This window comes from Eptesicus fuscus, chromosome 1, assembly GCF_027574615.1.
Source record: "Eptesicus fuscus isolate TK198812 chromosome 1, DD_ASM_mEF_20220401, whole genome shotgun sequence".
In the NCBI taxonomy this organism is placed as follows: Eukaryota; Metazoa; Chordata; class Mammalia; order Chiroptera; family Vespertilionidae; genus Eptesicus; species Eptesicus fuscus.
In genome coordinates, this window is record NC_072473.1 from 70021485 (window position 1) to 70038213 (window position 16729).

Consider the following 16729-nt stretch of genomic DNA (forward strand, 5'->3'; position numbering starts at 1 on the left):
CTGTGAAAACAGGAGTGGTTGAAATCCTAGGGAATGCACAAAGTGAAACAGCAGTCATTTTTTAAAGAGATGTATTAGCTTTAAAGTCCAAGACACAGCAGGGAGCTTGATTTTATTTTTACTTTAAAATTCTTCTTTTTTCATCTTTTCTACATAGAATAAATAACCCAAAGTAAAACCATTCCTCCAGAGAGGTAGTTTAACAATGGTCCATGGAGAGTGTTTTTCTGCTTGTATTTTTCCGTAAAGATTAATACATACAGATCCAGAGCTAATACAAACAACCCTAGGGGTAAAAAGCAATTATTTGACATCTGTGCAGTAAAAACATAAACTAAGAGATGGGAGTCCTGGGCTCTAACTATCTGTATGATCTCAAGTAAATCACTTATCCTGACCTCTTTTCTATAAAAAATAAGGGGGTTGAATTAGGTTATCTCTTAAGCTCCATAATTTTATGGAAAATATCATTTATGGCCACTTAATCTGTTTTCATGTTTAGAATAAATAGGAGTTTTCTGGATCCAATGAGACAGAAAGTCATAGACAGCCAGAAGCAATAGGATTCAGAAATTACATTCTAACCAATGATGTCAGATGTGTTAATCAGGTTCAGGAAATAAAAAAGTCATTCTTAGCCTTATCCACAAAGGAAAAGGGGCCTCATCACCTAAAACAGATGAGTCACCTACCTAAGGCTGTGTGGATAAAATCACACTACATACAGTAACTCCTCACTTTGTGTCATCCATAGGTTCTTGGAAACTGTGACTTTAAGTGAAATGATGTATAACAAAACCAATTTTACCACAGGCTAATTGATATAAACAATGGTTAAGTACTTAAGGCATATTTCTGATCACAAAAACATGACCAAACTTCTAAATAAAGACCCACAGCACTTCTAATATTAAACACTGAAATAAATGTGAGCTATACAACATTTAAGAAAGATTAAAAAGAACAAGTAAGAAAATTATTTTCAACCTACTTATTCCAGTTCATGGTCACTGGTGGCCAGAGACTCAGCTCAGAGTGCAGGACAGGAACCTGCACTGGACAGGATGCCCTTCCATCACAGGGCGCACTCACACCCAGCTACACTCACTCACAATGGGAAAATTTATACACCACTTAACCTAACATACACAGAATTGGGATGTGGGAGGAAACTGGAGTATCCAGAGAAAACCCACACAGACATGGGGAGAACATGCAAATGCCACATAGACAGTAGCCTTGGGCTGGAATCAAGTTTTTTGTCATCAACACTATAAGGAAATGACGTTGAATGAAAAAATGTTATTTAAGAATTTGTTGTATATACATACAAGGAAATACTACACAGATAGCGAAATGAATGACGTAAACCCTTGGTGCTGACATAGAAAGATATCAAGGTTATATTATCATATATTTTTTTCCTTTTTACAACTTGAATTATAACTGACATAAACTGCATGTTTAAGTGTGTAATTTGATGAGTTTTGACATGTGTATACACTCGTGAAACTATTACCACAATTAAGTTAGTGAACACATATATCACTACCCAAACTTTCCTTGTGCCCCTTTGTAATCCATCCACCTTTCCGTCACTCAAATTTAGTTTGCATTTTCTATAAACAGAATCATACAGTATGTCTTTTTTGTTTGGATTCTTTCACTCACCATGATTATTCTGAGATTCATCCATGTTGCTGCATGTATCAGTAGTCCATTCCTTTTCATTGCTGAGTAGTACTGCACTGTATAAACAAATGCCAATTTATCCCTTTGGGATGTTTCTAGGTTTTGGATATTACAAATAAAGCTGCTATGAACATTCATGTATAAGTCTTTATATGAACATATGCGATCACTTCTCTTGAGTAAACTCCTAGGAATGGAATGATTGAATCACAAAATAAGTGTACCTTTAACTTGCTAAGACACTACTAAACTGTTTTTCAAAGTGGCTTGACTGTTGTACATTCCCACTAGCAGTGTATGAGTATTCCAGTTGCTCTACATCCTTACAGACAACTGGAATGCTCAGTATTTTTCATTTTAGCCATTATAGTCAGTATATGGTAGCATCTTACTGTAATCTTAATTTGCATTTCTGTAGTAACTAATGATGTTGAGCATCTTTTAAAGTGCTTATTGCACATCTGTATATTGTCTTTAGTGAAATGTCTGTTCGAATCTTTTGTCCATTTTCTATCGAATTATCTGTATTATTGAGTTTTTGAAGTTCTTCCTCATTCACTTAATGTGCATTTAGAATAACATTTTAAAAAGTAAATTAAAAATTTAAGAAACCCTCTAGGTCCATCCATACTGTCACTAAAGGTAAGATAAGTCAGTCAGAGAAAGACAAATACCATATTATTTCACTTACATGTGGAATTTAAAGAACAATATAAATGAACAAAATAGAAACAGACTCAGATACAGAGAACAGACTGATGGTTATCAGAGAGGAGGGGTTTGGGGGACTGAGTGGAAAAGGTGGAGGGATTAAGAAGTACTTATTGGAAAAAAAGAAGTACAAATTGGTAGTTATAAAATAGTCATGAGGATGTAAATACAGCATAGAAATGTAATCAATAATATTTTAATAACTACGTGTGGTGCCAGCATAGAAAATGTAATCAATAATATTTTAATAACTACATATGGTGCCATGTGGGTACTGGAAATATCAGGGGGAATACTTTGTAAAGTATATGATTGTCTTACCACTATGTTGTACATGTGAAACTAATATAAAATAATATCAAATATAAACTGTAATTGAAAAATAAAACTAAAAAAAGTTTTAAGAATCTATCCCATATGTGTACATTTAGACAGTCTGATAGTCCATATACCAAAATTATTAACAACTCTTGTCTGTGGCAGAAGCGGTGTGGGTACACATTTAATATATTTCCATACTGCTTTTCAACAATCATATAAAATGTGAGAAAGTTATTTGTCTCTGGCTGAGGGAAAGTTATAAATAAAACACAAATAAAAAGCCAAAAATTCACCAGCAGCAACCAAATGAGGAAAGGAGTCAAGTCTCAAGTCATAAAGTTCAAAAGATTATGGCTAAGAAACAGAATAAAGATATAGCTCAGTAAAACTCCTTCCAATATGGAGATGTGCAAACTGAGTGAGTGACCAAGCAGTCCTGGGATAAGTCAAGGAAAACAGAATCCTTGAGATTGTAGTCCCAGATATCCCTGGGGAACCTCAACTGAGGCAGACAAGACCACTGGGGCATGTCATCTCTCAGGGCACTGGTATGAGCTAGAGGACACATCTGGAACTGGGCTGAGTGAGCTGGGACATTTAGGATAATTTTAGGAGACTGTAATCCTCAACCCCCAACTTGCCTTTTGCCCCTCCCCTAGGGTTACAAAAAAAAGTATATAGAAAGCAATATTCTATCTTTAAATCAAAATGTAGTGGGGAGTGGGGAAGAGATAAATTGTTTCAAGTTGAGGTGAGAAGCCTGTCAAGAAGAATTCACACACTATATCAGAGCAAAGGAAATATATAGGCAGAACTTCCCATGTTAAGCATGAGTAAAATAAAAAGAAATGATCTTGCAAATATATAAATATGCCATTAGGTGGGGGGAAAGAAATAACTTGAAAAATGAACAAAGAACCCATTCTGGAGAAGAATATAACCCTAGGAAAATAAGTAGGTTTCTTGTGAGTCTTTTACATTGCACAGGAATTGAATAAGAATATAGATTTGATGAAATGCAAGAGTTCAAATACTAGCTGATAAAGTAACAAAATTAAAGGAAAAGGAAGATTGAAATAAGAGAACAAATTAAAACCTAAATAAGATAATTCATTCAAATAATTAGAAACAGCAAAAAGGAAGGGAGGGAGGAAATAAGGGAAGGAGGGGAAGAGAAAACTGGCTGAAAAATCAAAGTAATAGCACAGAGGAAAGGGTTGGACTAATCATGCTTAATTGTATTCATCTTTCTATTTTATCTCTTGCATTTAACAGTAAAAGAAAAGGACAAAAATGAAGAACAAGGAAATCCAATGTCCCTGAGGTGGAGAACTTAACTAATGAAAACAGAAAAAAAGTTCAGAGTACACAGTACAAAAAATTTGTCCAGCAATGAAGAAAGAACTCATCAAGGGTACACCACATATTAGGGGAAAATGATACACCACTGAGACATATCCTTGCTAAGTTACTAAACTTCAAGAAAACTAGCCTGGCTGGTGTGGCTCAGTGGTTGAGCATTGACCTATGAACCAGGAGGTCATGATTCAATTCCCAGTAGGGGGCATGCAAGAGGCAGCCGATCAGTGATTTTCTCTCATCTCTCTCTCTCTCTCTCTCTCTCTCTCTCTCTCTCTCTCTCTCTCTCTCTCTCTCTCTCTCTCTCTCTCTCTCTCTCTCTCTCTCTCTCTTCCCCCTTCCCTCCCTCTCTCTCACTCTCTCTCTCCCTCCCTTCCTCCCTCTCTGAAATCAATAAAAATACATTTTTAAAAGAAAAATAAAAAGAATTTGTTTACACACACGCACACACACACACACACACACACACACACACACACACAAAGTTACCTACAAGGGAGAAAAATAAGAACTAGCTAGCTAGCCTCAGACTTCTTCACAGTTACATCCAGTGGCAGAAGACAGTAAAGTGATGTCTACAACATTCTGAGGGAAAGAAAGTGTGATCCAATAATATAATATCCAGCCAAGATATCGTTCAAGTATAAGGGCACTAGACAGATACTCTCATCATGAAAGGATGAAATAAAAATAGCTCCCACAAGCCCTTCTTGAAGGAAATTCTCAATGAAAAAATCCAGGTAACTAAAATAAATCAAAGTAAAGAATTCAGAAATGCAGAGAAGTCATGGTACTGTGCATGTTTATAAACATATGATCCTTTCAAATATGAACCAAAAATAAAAAATAAAAAAAACACAGATATAACAAACAAATGATTTATGATAGTGTAACAGAATGTAAATGCCATAATAATTTGAGTAATAAAAATTGGGAGTAGGAGAAAAAGTTGGGAGGGAGTGTAAGACACCTAATCTCCTCTTTCATAGCAGACAGTCACTGATAATGTGCAATATTGAAATAGGTAGCTTTAAAAAATGACTAAATGACTGACCCAGCAACTCTACACCTAGGTATCTACCTACCTAAGAGAAATTAAAACATATGTCCAAACAAAAACTCGTAATGAATGTTCATAACAGCATTACTCACAAAAGCCAAAAAGTGGAAATAACCCACATGTCCATCAACAGATGAATGGATAAACAAATTTGATATCTACATATAATGGGATATTATTTGGCAATAAAAAGAAATGAAGTACTGATACCTGCCACCACATAGATGAACCTTAAAAACATTATGTTAAATGAGAGAAGATGGTCACAAAGGACCACATATTCTATTATTCCATTTAAGTGAAACATTCTGAATAGGTAAATATATAAAAATAGAAAGTAGACCAGTGATTGCTTAGGGATGGGAAAGGATAGCGAGGCTGTGGGGAATGATAGCTAAAGGACACAGGGTTTCTTTTTAAGATGATGATAAGTTCTATAATCGATTGGGGTAATGACTGCACAATTCTGTAAATATACTAAAACCCACTGCATTGTACACTATAAGTGGATGAACTGTATGGTAAGTGAATTTTATCTCGAAAAGTTCCTTAACAAAAAGATATTAGAAAAAAATTAATAACTGTTCAATGTTTTAATAATATTTTTTCTTAACCTTAGAGGGATGTTAATGACTAATATATTTTACTAGTAGCCTGGTGCACGAAATTCGTGCACATTGAAAGGGAATTAATTAGATGAAATATTTTAATATTGCTATTTGCCCTTTCTCTATAATAAAAGTGTGAGAGATAAAAGGAAATGAGTACAATGTATAGGAAAATAATACATAATTTTATTAATAACTAAACAATAACAAAATGATATAACAACAATAACAAACTCGTAATATAAAAACAACATTGATGCAAATAATGACTGATAAAGTGATTAAACTTATTCTAATATCTCCCTGTATACCACATTAAGAGTAAAAACACTTTCAGAGTGCTTGACTAATTTCCCTTGAGATAAAGTATTTACAACTTTAACTTTAACGTAACATGCTCTTTGAACTCAAGAGAAAGCAACAGCTGTAACTGGTTTGGCTCAGTGGATAGAGCGTCGCCCTGTGGACTGAAAGGTCCCAGGTTCGATTCCAGTCAAGGGCATGTACCTTGGTTATGGGCACATTCCCCCGTAGGAGGTGCGCAGGAGGCAGCTGATCGATGTTTCTCTCGCATCGATGTTTCTAACTCTCTGTCCCTCTCCCTTCTTCTCTGTAAAAAAATCAATAAAATATTTTTTAAAAATACTTAAAAAAAAAAAGAGAGAGAAAGAGAAAGCAACATTAACTGACCATGTCCAAAAACGGGTTCAGGTAGGAATATTCCTACTCTGTCTAGAGTTTGTCCTTGTGATTTATTAATAGTCATCACAAATGCTGGCGAAACGGGAAACTATCTTCGAATTAATTTAAATGGGTGGCCAGTGTCAGATGGGGACAAATCAATTCTTGGAATCAGAACAATCTCTCCCTCTGCAGATCCTGTTAATATTTCAGCTTTGATAATGTTAGGTCGCAATCTTTTGATAATAAATCTGGTTCCATTACAAAGACCCCATTTACTATTAAGATTTCTCAATAGCATGATGATTGCACCCACTTTCAATTTTAATTTATGACACGGCATTCCAGAAGGAGTAATACTATTAAGAAATTCAATAGGAAAATTTTCCTTTTCAGCATCATCTGTTGAGTCAATGGAATCATCACTCAAATAGGTGTGAAAATCTCCATCAAGTATATCCAAAATTTCTTCATTTAATTTTTGAACGTGCTCATTTTTTGAACAAAGAATTGCACGTTTAGATATATTTTTAATATTATCTATAGATATACTATTTCCAAAGGTGGCTTTAATAATAGACCCATTAAAAATCATTTCATGGGGAATTTCAATAATATCCATTCCTAAATGAAAACTGGTATCAAGTTTGCCATCTCCAAGTTTTACTAACCATTCACTATAAGCAGAATCCTCTGATCTCATATTTGTTTTAAGAGACAACTATCTGAAACATCCCCAAACACTACAGTACTTTAAACTTATTTGTACTATGGCCAATCGTATAGCATGGTGGCACAAAAATACCCTCTGAAAAGAACTTTCCCACCAAATGCAACATTCAAAGTAGCGCCAGCGAGAGCTTTATATGTATGGCACGTGTGCGAGTCAAAGTTTATTTTTAAATTTCCAGTGTGCGTCATATGTACTGGTTGGTCAGACGGATGGACAAATGTCGGTCACTTAGCCTTTTATCTATACAGATTATGAGTTATGATTTTACCTTTTAAAAAAATTATCCTTTAATACCTCCAAAGCACAATGAGTAAGAATCTGAAGGTTTATGTGGCTTCTATTTGGTTTCTAGGACAAAGTTCTTTCCTTTACCCACCACTCACTTCTCTCCTTTTACTCTTGAATGTTAATTCCAACATAATTTTTGTAACACCTCTTGAAAAGGATCCCACCAAGTTTTTGATAGTCCACATGATAAAACTTACAGAAAAACTACAGCATGAGACTTTCATTCTATCACTAACTTCATATAACTGTAATTCCTCAGTCTCTATAGAATGAAAAAGGAAAATAAAAGTGCCTTCTCTCATTCCAAGGCCTTTCTCAGTCAGGCAACCACAAAAAGAATGAGCCTACAATTCATGCCATGTAATCTCCATCAGGCATAATTCAAATCAAATCCCATCAGGCAAAGTCTGGGATAATTAAAATGTATAAGAGAACAGTGGTGACCTGGGGGAGAACTTATGAAACTTTGTCTCCTGCTTTTGCTGAATATTATTTTTGTTATGCTAGACTCCAAGTCCCTATCGGGGACCTGGTCAGGCGGCTGCGGGCACTAACCGACGCCGCCTGCCCTCGCCCGTGATCCATGATCACGCCGCCTGCCCAGGTCCGTGATCCAGGATGGCGGACCTGGGCAGGCGGCTGCCGGTGCTAACCCACACCGCCTGCCCTGGTCCGTGACCTGGGCAGGCAGCTATGGGCGCTAACCCATGCTGCCTGCCCTGGTCCGTGATCCCTGATAGGGGCTTCGAGTCAGCCGCCGCTGGCGGCGGCTGACTCGAAGCCCTTATTCGGACCTGGTCAGGCAGCTGCCGGTGCTAACCCACGCCGCCTGCCCTGGTCCGTGATCCGTGATCACGCCGCCTGCCGAGGTCCATGATCCATGATGGCGGACCTGGGCAGGTGGCTGCGGGTGCTAACCCACACCGCCTGCCCAGGTCCATGATCCGTGATGGCGGACCTGGGGAGGCAGCTGTCGGCACTAACCCACGCCGCCTGCCCTGGTCCATGATCCGTGATGGCGGACCTGGGTAGGCGGCTGCAGGCACTAACCCACACCGCCTGCCCTGGTCCATGATCCCTGATCAGGGCTTCGAGTCAGCCGCCGTTGGCGGCAGCTGACTCGAAGCCCCTATCCAGGACCTTGTCAGCCGGCTGCCCCAGTCTACCATCATGGCTTGAATTCCACTGGCAGCAGGCGCTGCCCCCTCCCCCCGCCATCTTTGCTGGTTTAAGGTGTATATTTGCTCCTGATTGGCTGGTGGGCATGGCGGTGGGCGTGGCTGGTGGGCGTGGCTTATGGGTAGAGCGAATGTACGGTCAATTTGCATATTACTGTTTTATTAGGTAGGATGGTTAAAAAACACATTTGTCTGAAGATTAGCAATTCTTCAACTTAAGTATTTCAGTCTGATAAAATCAAGTAAAATTAAACAAAATGTTTTAAATTTATTATGACCCTATATTACAAAGTTTTTTCTATGTACCCATTCACTCTTGCCTCTATGTCTAGATATACAAAAAAGATATCTGAAATAATTTTCATATCATGTAAACCCTGAGAAATAGGAATTTGGGCGATTTGTTGCTTTCTTTATTATTTCCTACTAGAGGCCTGGTGCACGGATTCGTGCACCGGTGGGGTCCCTCAGCCTGGCCTGTGCCCTTTCGCAATCTGGAACCCCTCAGGGGATGTCAGACTGCTGGTTTCGGCCCGATCCCCAGAGGCCAGGCCAAGGAACCCCACCGGTGCAGGAATCCATGCACCAGGCCTCTAGTATGCATATGATCTTTGGTTAATCTCTTCCCGCCCACCCCCCGCCCTCCTTCCCTCTGAGATTCATCAGTCTGTTCCATGTTTCCATGCCTGTGCATTGAGCGTCTGGCCCCTGGTGGTCAATGCATGTCATAACTACCAGTTGAGCAGTTGAATGGTCGCTTAGGCTTTTATATATATAGATATTGATTAAATTTTCAATAATGAGTATGTGTTATTTGTATTTATCTTTAAATTTTTCCTTATAAAGTAAATATGCCAAAGTATTAATGTTTACATATGTGTAGTAGGATTAGGAATATTGTTTTCCTCCCTTAAAAATATTTTCATTGATTTTTAGAGAGAGAGGAAAGGAGAGGGAGAGAGAAGGAGAAACATTGATGTGAGAGGGAAACATCGATTGGCTACCTCCTTCACGACCCCTACTGGGGATTGAGCCTGCAACCCAGGCATGTACCCTGACCAGGAATCAAACCAGCAACCTTTTGGTGCATGGGCCAATGTCCAACTAACAGCCACATTGACCAGGGCTTTTCCCCTCCTTCTTTATTATTTTCTGTACTTTCCCAATTTTCCTACAATGAACATCTATTATTTTAGAGACAGAACAAAGTAAAAAATAATAGAATTAAAGAGATGTGTATCAGTTCTTGAAATGATTGGTTCTTACCTGGGCTCCTTCTGTTGCTCCTGAATGATCTTTCTTCCTGGCCAGACATCACCCATCTGTGACTGATGATGGAGGGACTGTCCCACAGTCTCTCTTTTATTCACTTCAAGACAAACAAAAACATGGCAGAGTGGTGGTGATGAGGGAGGAAAGGGAAACACATTACACTTGAAAAAGGGATGGCAATATAATCTTTATGTTCTCCCACAATCAGTTTGAGCCCATGAAGGTTAAGATACCACCAATAAGAATACATGAGGATTTCACACCAGAGGATCTATGACTTGAGGTCAAACACCTAAAGGAACCACCTCCAGAAAGATCCTGTACCTGCAGGTTTGCGGCGCAGGGACATCCTGATTATCTCACTGCCTGTGCGGTAAGCAAAGCGATTCACTTTCTGGTCGTAAAACCAGTCTCCAGTTGCCTTCTTCAGCTCTCTGGGAAGGAATATAAGAAAATAACAGATAGATAATGGTCCTTGTTATTCAACCAACGAAGGCTGAGAGGAGAAAGTCTCACCATAGCTAGGGCCTCATTTCCTCTCTCTACTCAGTCCTAAGTGACACTCACATTTCCTTGGCGCACACCTTGCACCTCCAGGTACCATTGCTTTCATGGATACGGCAGTCTCGGCACACCAGGTGATTACAACCCCTACAAGTGTTGGTCTTAGGAGTCAAACGGCCCAGGTTCTCCTGGCACCGGGCACAGGTCCGATCACTATAGTGTTGGCTGCCCCTCTTGGCCCCTTTCCTTTTTATCTCCAGTAATTCATTCTTCAATCGCCTGCCGAGACCCAAAAAGAAGAACAAGTTGATTCAGGATCTGCACAGGTTAGAGAGAGAGGGGTTGTGGAGTAGAGACAGTAAAACTGTTTAGTTCTGTGAAAACAATCACCTCAGAGCCCAACCTAAGCCAATGAAGAGTTGTAAACCTCATACACAAGTTCCTCTGAAAGTCATATGAGAGTTATAAGAAAAAGTCTGGATATCATTGGTCAAAAGCCTGGGAACCCATGCTTTTTCTGGAACTCTTACCTAATTCTTTTCTCATCTGCTTTCCGGAGCTCCTCATCTCGCTGTAGAACACTGAGGATCAAATCCCTTTCCATCTCAGACAGAAAAGAGAGGTCAAGCATCTCTGACATGACTTATTCTATTTTTTCTTCTATTCTTCTTTCTTCAAAACAACCAGAGTAGGAGAGCTACCAGAGTTGCCTGAAATAAGTTAAGAATTAATTTCACACATAATTTACTCCAGAATAGGCCCACAGCTCTAGAGGCTTTTAGTAGACCACTTTCCCCTTGAGTCAGGCTAAAGAGACAATCAGTGCAGCCCAGCTGGTGTGGCTCAGTGGTTGAGCATCAACCTATGAGCCAGGAGATCATGGTTCAATTCCTGGTCAGGGCACATGCCCGGGTTGCATACTCAATCCCCAGTGTGGGGTATGCAGGAGGCAGCCAATCAATGATTCTCTCTCATCACTGATGTTTCTATCTCTCTCTCCCTTCCTCTCTGAAATCAATAAAAATATATTTTAAAAAGAGACAATGTAGAATTATCTGACCTATTTACCATTCCTACCCCCACCTGAATTAAAGATAGGCCTTCGATTTAAAATTAAGATGCTTTGATTTTTCAAATAAAAACTTATTCATGACTCTGGGAAAGGGTTGGGTCTTTCATCTTGGTCAGGAAAGAGCTCAGATGAAATGAGTCAAACTCCCCCTCCATCAAGCAGATCCTCAATCATCCAATTTTCAATACTTTAAATGTTCTCAAGCCCCAAGTCTAATAATGCAAAATATCAGATAGCTGGTCTCTGTAGTAGAAGTGAAAACCACATGAGGACTCCTGCCAGTTGAAGCCCATTTTTCCTTTCCTGACCAACTTCCATGTTCCCAGGATTTAGTCAGCTTTCTGCTACATTTCAAAACTTCCATCACCTACTCTATCTCCCAAAGTTATTTTTTAAATTTTATTTTATTGTTTGAAGTATTACAAATAGTTGTACATATGTCTCCTTTTTTTCTCCATTGACCTCCCCCTGGCTCCCTACCCTCCAGCACATGCCCTCACCCCCCCTAGTGTCTTGCATCCATTGGTTATGTTTATATGCACGCATAGAAGTCCTTTGGTTGATCTCTTATTGCTAACACTACCTCAAGGATATCTTCATCCATTTCATGCACATTTGTTGAGCACCCACTCTGACAGCCATTGTGCAAAGTGTGGGAAATAGAGAGATCCGTAAAACAGTCCCTGCCTTAGGTTCACAGAGTAGTAGGGAAAACAGATACACAAAAATACAGTACAATGTACTAAGTTCTATCAGAGGGATCATAAATTAAATGCTATGGAACTTAGAGAAGGAAGTAACTAATTCTAACTTGCATAGAGAGGGACATGGAAGGCTTTACAGAAGAGGTGAATTTTGTCTTATACAACAGAGTATATGTTTGCTAGTAGAGGACAATGGTAGGAGATTATATAAATCTCAAATACTCTTAAAAATTAAGAATTTTAAAATTCATTATATAGACAATAGAAATCCATCAAACATCTTTGTTGTTGCTTTGTTTCTTATATTGGGAAGTCACATGATCAAATTCATTTTACAGAGATCACTCTAGCTATAATATAAAAGACTGATTTAGCCGAAACTGGTTTGGCTCAATGGATAGAGCGTCGGACTGCGGACTGAAGGGTCCCAGGTTTGATTCCGGTCAAGGGCATGTACCTTGGTTGTAGGCACATCCCTAGTAGGGAGTGTGCAGGAGGCAGCTGATCGATGTTTCTCTCTCATCGATGTTTCTAGCTCTCTATCCCTCTCCCTTCCTCTCTGTAAAAAATCAATAAAATATCTTTTATAAAAAAAGACTGATTTAAAGGACAGACTGAAGTGCAATTTGGTAATACATAACACATTGTAAAATATGCATACTTCTTAGTCAAGCAATACCACTTCTAAGAATCTACCTAGTAGAAATATTCACACAAATGTGAATGCAAGGGTATATGTACAAGAATGTTACTGCAACATCATTTGCAAGAGAAAAAAAGTTCTTTAACAAAGGAATCATTAAACCAAATACTACTTCCATATAACAGCATACTGTTTGGCCATTAAAAAGGTGGTAGATCTATATGAAAATACATTCCTTAGTGGAAAAGAAGTAGTTGCAGGAAAATATTGAATTCTCTTTTTTGGTAAAGTATTTATCTAAACATTTGTATATGCTATAAGAGAAGAAATGGGTTTAGAAATAAGGCAAGAATCATAGTTTTAGTCATATTGAGTTTGTCCTGCACACAGCATATTCAGGTAATTAGACCCAGGATGTTGGAGGCACAAAGCTGGACGTTAGGAAGAGAGACTATATTTGAAAATATATATTTGGTAGTCATGTGAGTCAGAGCCCAGGAGAGAGATATGAGGTTTATACTTACTTTCTCTGCTCTCCCTTAAAACTAGACAACAAACTCTTTCAACTTAAGTTGTTGTTTTTTTTAACTAATTCCCTACTGGATAATCCTATATAATCCTATGTAATAAAAGGCTAATATGCAAATAGACTGAGCAGTGGCACAACCAGAACATCCGAACAACCGATCGCTATGACATGCGCTGACCACCAGGGGGCATGCGTGGAACATGGTAGACATTGGCTGCAGCAGGATGGTGGAGCAGGTGAGCGGGGGTGCCAGACCAAAGCTTCTCCACCTCCCCTCCTCCTGAGGGGAGATCGGGGTCGGCAGCTGCCTCTCGCACCTGCTGCCAGCGATGGCCCCACTTGCACCCGCTGCCAGTGCAGGAGCTGCTGATCTCACCCACTGCCAGTGCCGGCCCCGCTCACACTTGCAGCCAGCACCGGAACCACTGCTGGCACCCACTGCCGGCGCTCAGCACTGGTCCCGATCACTCAGCGCCATCAGCAGATGCGAGCGGCAGCTACTGGCCCTGATCTCCCCTGAGCGCTTCTCCACCTTCCTCTGCTCCTGAGGGGCGATCAGGGCAGCAGCTGCTGCTCATACCCACTGCTGGCGCAGGCCCCAATCGCTTCACACATTCAGCGGGTGCGAGCAGGACCAGCACTGTCAGCATATGAGAGCGGAGGTGGCCAGAGCCGGGCTGCCAGCAGACAGGTGACCAGGGGCCATGGCAGGAGGGGCTGTGTGGGGGCTCGGAGGATGGGCTGAGACCCACCCCTGTGCCTACCGCAGCCTTGCAGCCCACAGTTCCTTTCAAGTTGCATGAATTCATGCACTGGGCCCCTAGTAGAAATATAAAGCCAGCAAAGCTATACAAGTTCCTGAAACCTTAACATTTTCTCAAATTGGCTATTTCCTGGTCTTTATTGAACTATACAATAGCCTCTTTCCTAGGCCCTTTCTTAGATAGTCTTGAGGAAATCATCTTAATTCTTATCCCCAAGGAAAATATAAACTCTCCATGAGAACAAGGACTTTGTCAATTTTATTCTATGTATCTGAACCAGAACCTAACACAATACTTGGCACACAGCATTGCACATACCACTACTATTACTGATCATCACTGTTGTCATCACCCCAACATTTCCATTTATTGAGAATTTACTATATTCCAAGAAACAAGTACTTTACATATGTTAACTAATTTAATCTTTATAGAAACTCCAAGAGTGAGGTACTATAATCTTCATTTTATAAATGAGAACTCAGGAGAGGTTAGGTTAATTTTCCCATAAATAAACAGCAAGTAAATGAAGTTGCTGGGATTCAAACCCAGGCATTCTGATTCTAGAGCTAGTGCTTTACTGGCCTGAATCAGGCAGGATAATGGCCAAAAGCAATCTATACTAATAAAAGGGTAATATGCAAATTGGTCAGGACACCCTCATAGTAATGACCAAACAGCAGGCAGCGTGGGGTGACCAGGCCGGCAGGGGGGTTAGTGAGGGACAACCAAATGACTGAACAGCAGGCTTCATGGGGTGACCAGGCCGGCAGGGAGGGCAGTGAGGGGTGACCAGGCCAGCAGAGGGGGGGCAGTTGGTGGCAACCAGGCCGGCAGGGAGGGGAGTTGGGGATGACCAGGCTGGCAGAGGGGACAGTTGTGGGTGACCAGGCTGGCGGGGGGGGCAGTTAGGGGCAACCAGGCCAGTGGGGGGGCAGCTGTGGGCGACCAGGCTGGCTGAGGGGGGGCAGTGAGGGACGACCAGGCTGGCGGGGGTGGGCAGTTGGGGGTAACCAGGCTGGTGGGGGGGGCAGTTGGGGGTGACCAGGCCAGCAGGGGGGAGTCAGTTAGGCGCAACCAGGCTGGCAGGCAGAGGCAGTTAGGGGTGATCAGGCTGGCGGGGGGGGGGGGCAGTTAGGGGCGGGCAGGCAGGCAGGCAGGTGAGCAGTTAGGAGCCAGTGGTCCCAGATTGGAGAGGGTGCAGGCTGGGCTGAGGGGTCCCTCCCATTGCTGTGCACAAATTTTGTGCACCAGGCCTCTAGTTATAAAATATTGAACAGAGCAAGCAAATGCATTGTGGAAATAAATTATCATATATGTGATTATGGCTGAAGCACTGCTCAACAAATCAGCAGCTCCTGGATTACACAGGTATCATCAATTTCCTGATCTCCAAACTCAGCTGGACCCTCATTATCTTTTTACTAGCTTTTAGTTCAGTTCCACTACCTAATCCCTTCAGGTTCTTTTTATTTTATTTTATTGATTTCAGAGAGGAAGGGAGAGGGGTAGAGAGACAGAAACATCAATGAAGAGAATCACCGATCAGCTGCCTCCTGCATGCCCCACACTGGGGACTGAGCCCACAAACTGGGTATGTGCCCTGAACGGGAATTGAACGGTGACCTCCTGCTTCATAGGTCGATGCCCAACCACTGAGAGACACCAGCCAGGCCAGGTTCTATTTTAAGGTTTCCTCTCACACTCCTCCCACTTCCCATTGCTCAAGTCCTATCAGACATCCTTATCTCACAATTTCAAAATATATATATTTTTAGCTTCAGTCATCCATTACCTCAATCATCTCCCTGTTTCTTCTTCCCCATCACTTGAAAATCTTTCAGAAAAATCACATCCCATCCCCAGCCCTACCTTCAACTATGGGTTGCTGAGATTTCCAACATTAATCCTGTTACCAGCCAACTAACTTGAAATGAGATCTTACAGAATCAGTAGTGGGGAGAAGAAAACAGAATATTAAAGGCAAGCAGAAAAAGGAAAGCATAGAAAAAATTAGACAAATAAAAAGCAAAAGGTAAGAAGGTAAAAACAAATTTCAATCCTATATAATAAAAGGCCAGCCACCATAAGCATAACAACCAGCATGACCAGAGACTAGAACCACCACGGCCCCTCACTGGGCTGGCCCCGCCCCCAAGCAAGTGGTTAGGGGCTATCAGGCCAGCAGGCAGAGTGGTTAGGGGTGATCAGGTAGGCAGACCAGCGGTTAGGGGTGATCAGGTAGACAGACCAGTGGTTAAGGGTGATCAGGTAGGCAGGCAAGTGGTTAGGGGCAATCAGGTAGGCAGGCAAGTGGTTAGGGACAATCAGGTAGGCAGACAGCCCCTTCAGGGCTGGCCACACCCCCCAGAAAAGAAAGAGGGAGGCCCAGGCCACCTGCGGCGACTCTGTGACAGGTGTGCGGCCGGCCAGCAATCACTACACAGAGGGAGGCCCAGGCCAGCCAAGCTATCACACCCCATGCCTGTCACCTGCAGAGGAAGGCCACCGGTGTCAGGGGGTGGGGAGCAGTGCTGCACAGATGGCAAGCAGTGGCAGCAGTGGGGGTGGGGCCAGCTGCCTGCAGCTGGGATAAGGAAAGTCCTGATA

At 41.3% G+C, this 16729-nt stretch overlaps 1 protein-coding gene across 1 annotated transcript in view; it reads right to left on the reverse strand.

Annotated features, from left to right (window-relative positions):
• SYTL4 (synaptotagmin like 4) overlaps positions 1-11066 on the reverse strand; it is a 58631-nt gene extending 47565 nt beyond the window's left edge. The window contains exons 1-4 of the mRNA XM_008156542.3: positions 10938-11066; positions 10471-10686; positions 10228-10337; positions 9898-10000 (exon numbers count right to left, since the gene is read on the reverse strand). Of these exons, the coding sequence (XP_008154764.2) occupies positions 9898-10000; positions 10228-10337; positions 10471-10686; positions 10938-11047 (539 nt within the window). The 5' untranslated portion in view covers positions 11048-11066. The remainder of the gene's footprint in view (positions 1-9897; positions 10001-10227; positions 10338-10470; positions 10687-10937) is intronic.
• Between the last annotated feature and the right edge of the window lie 5663 nt (positions 11067-16729).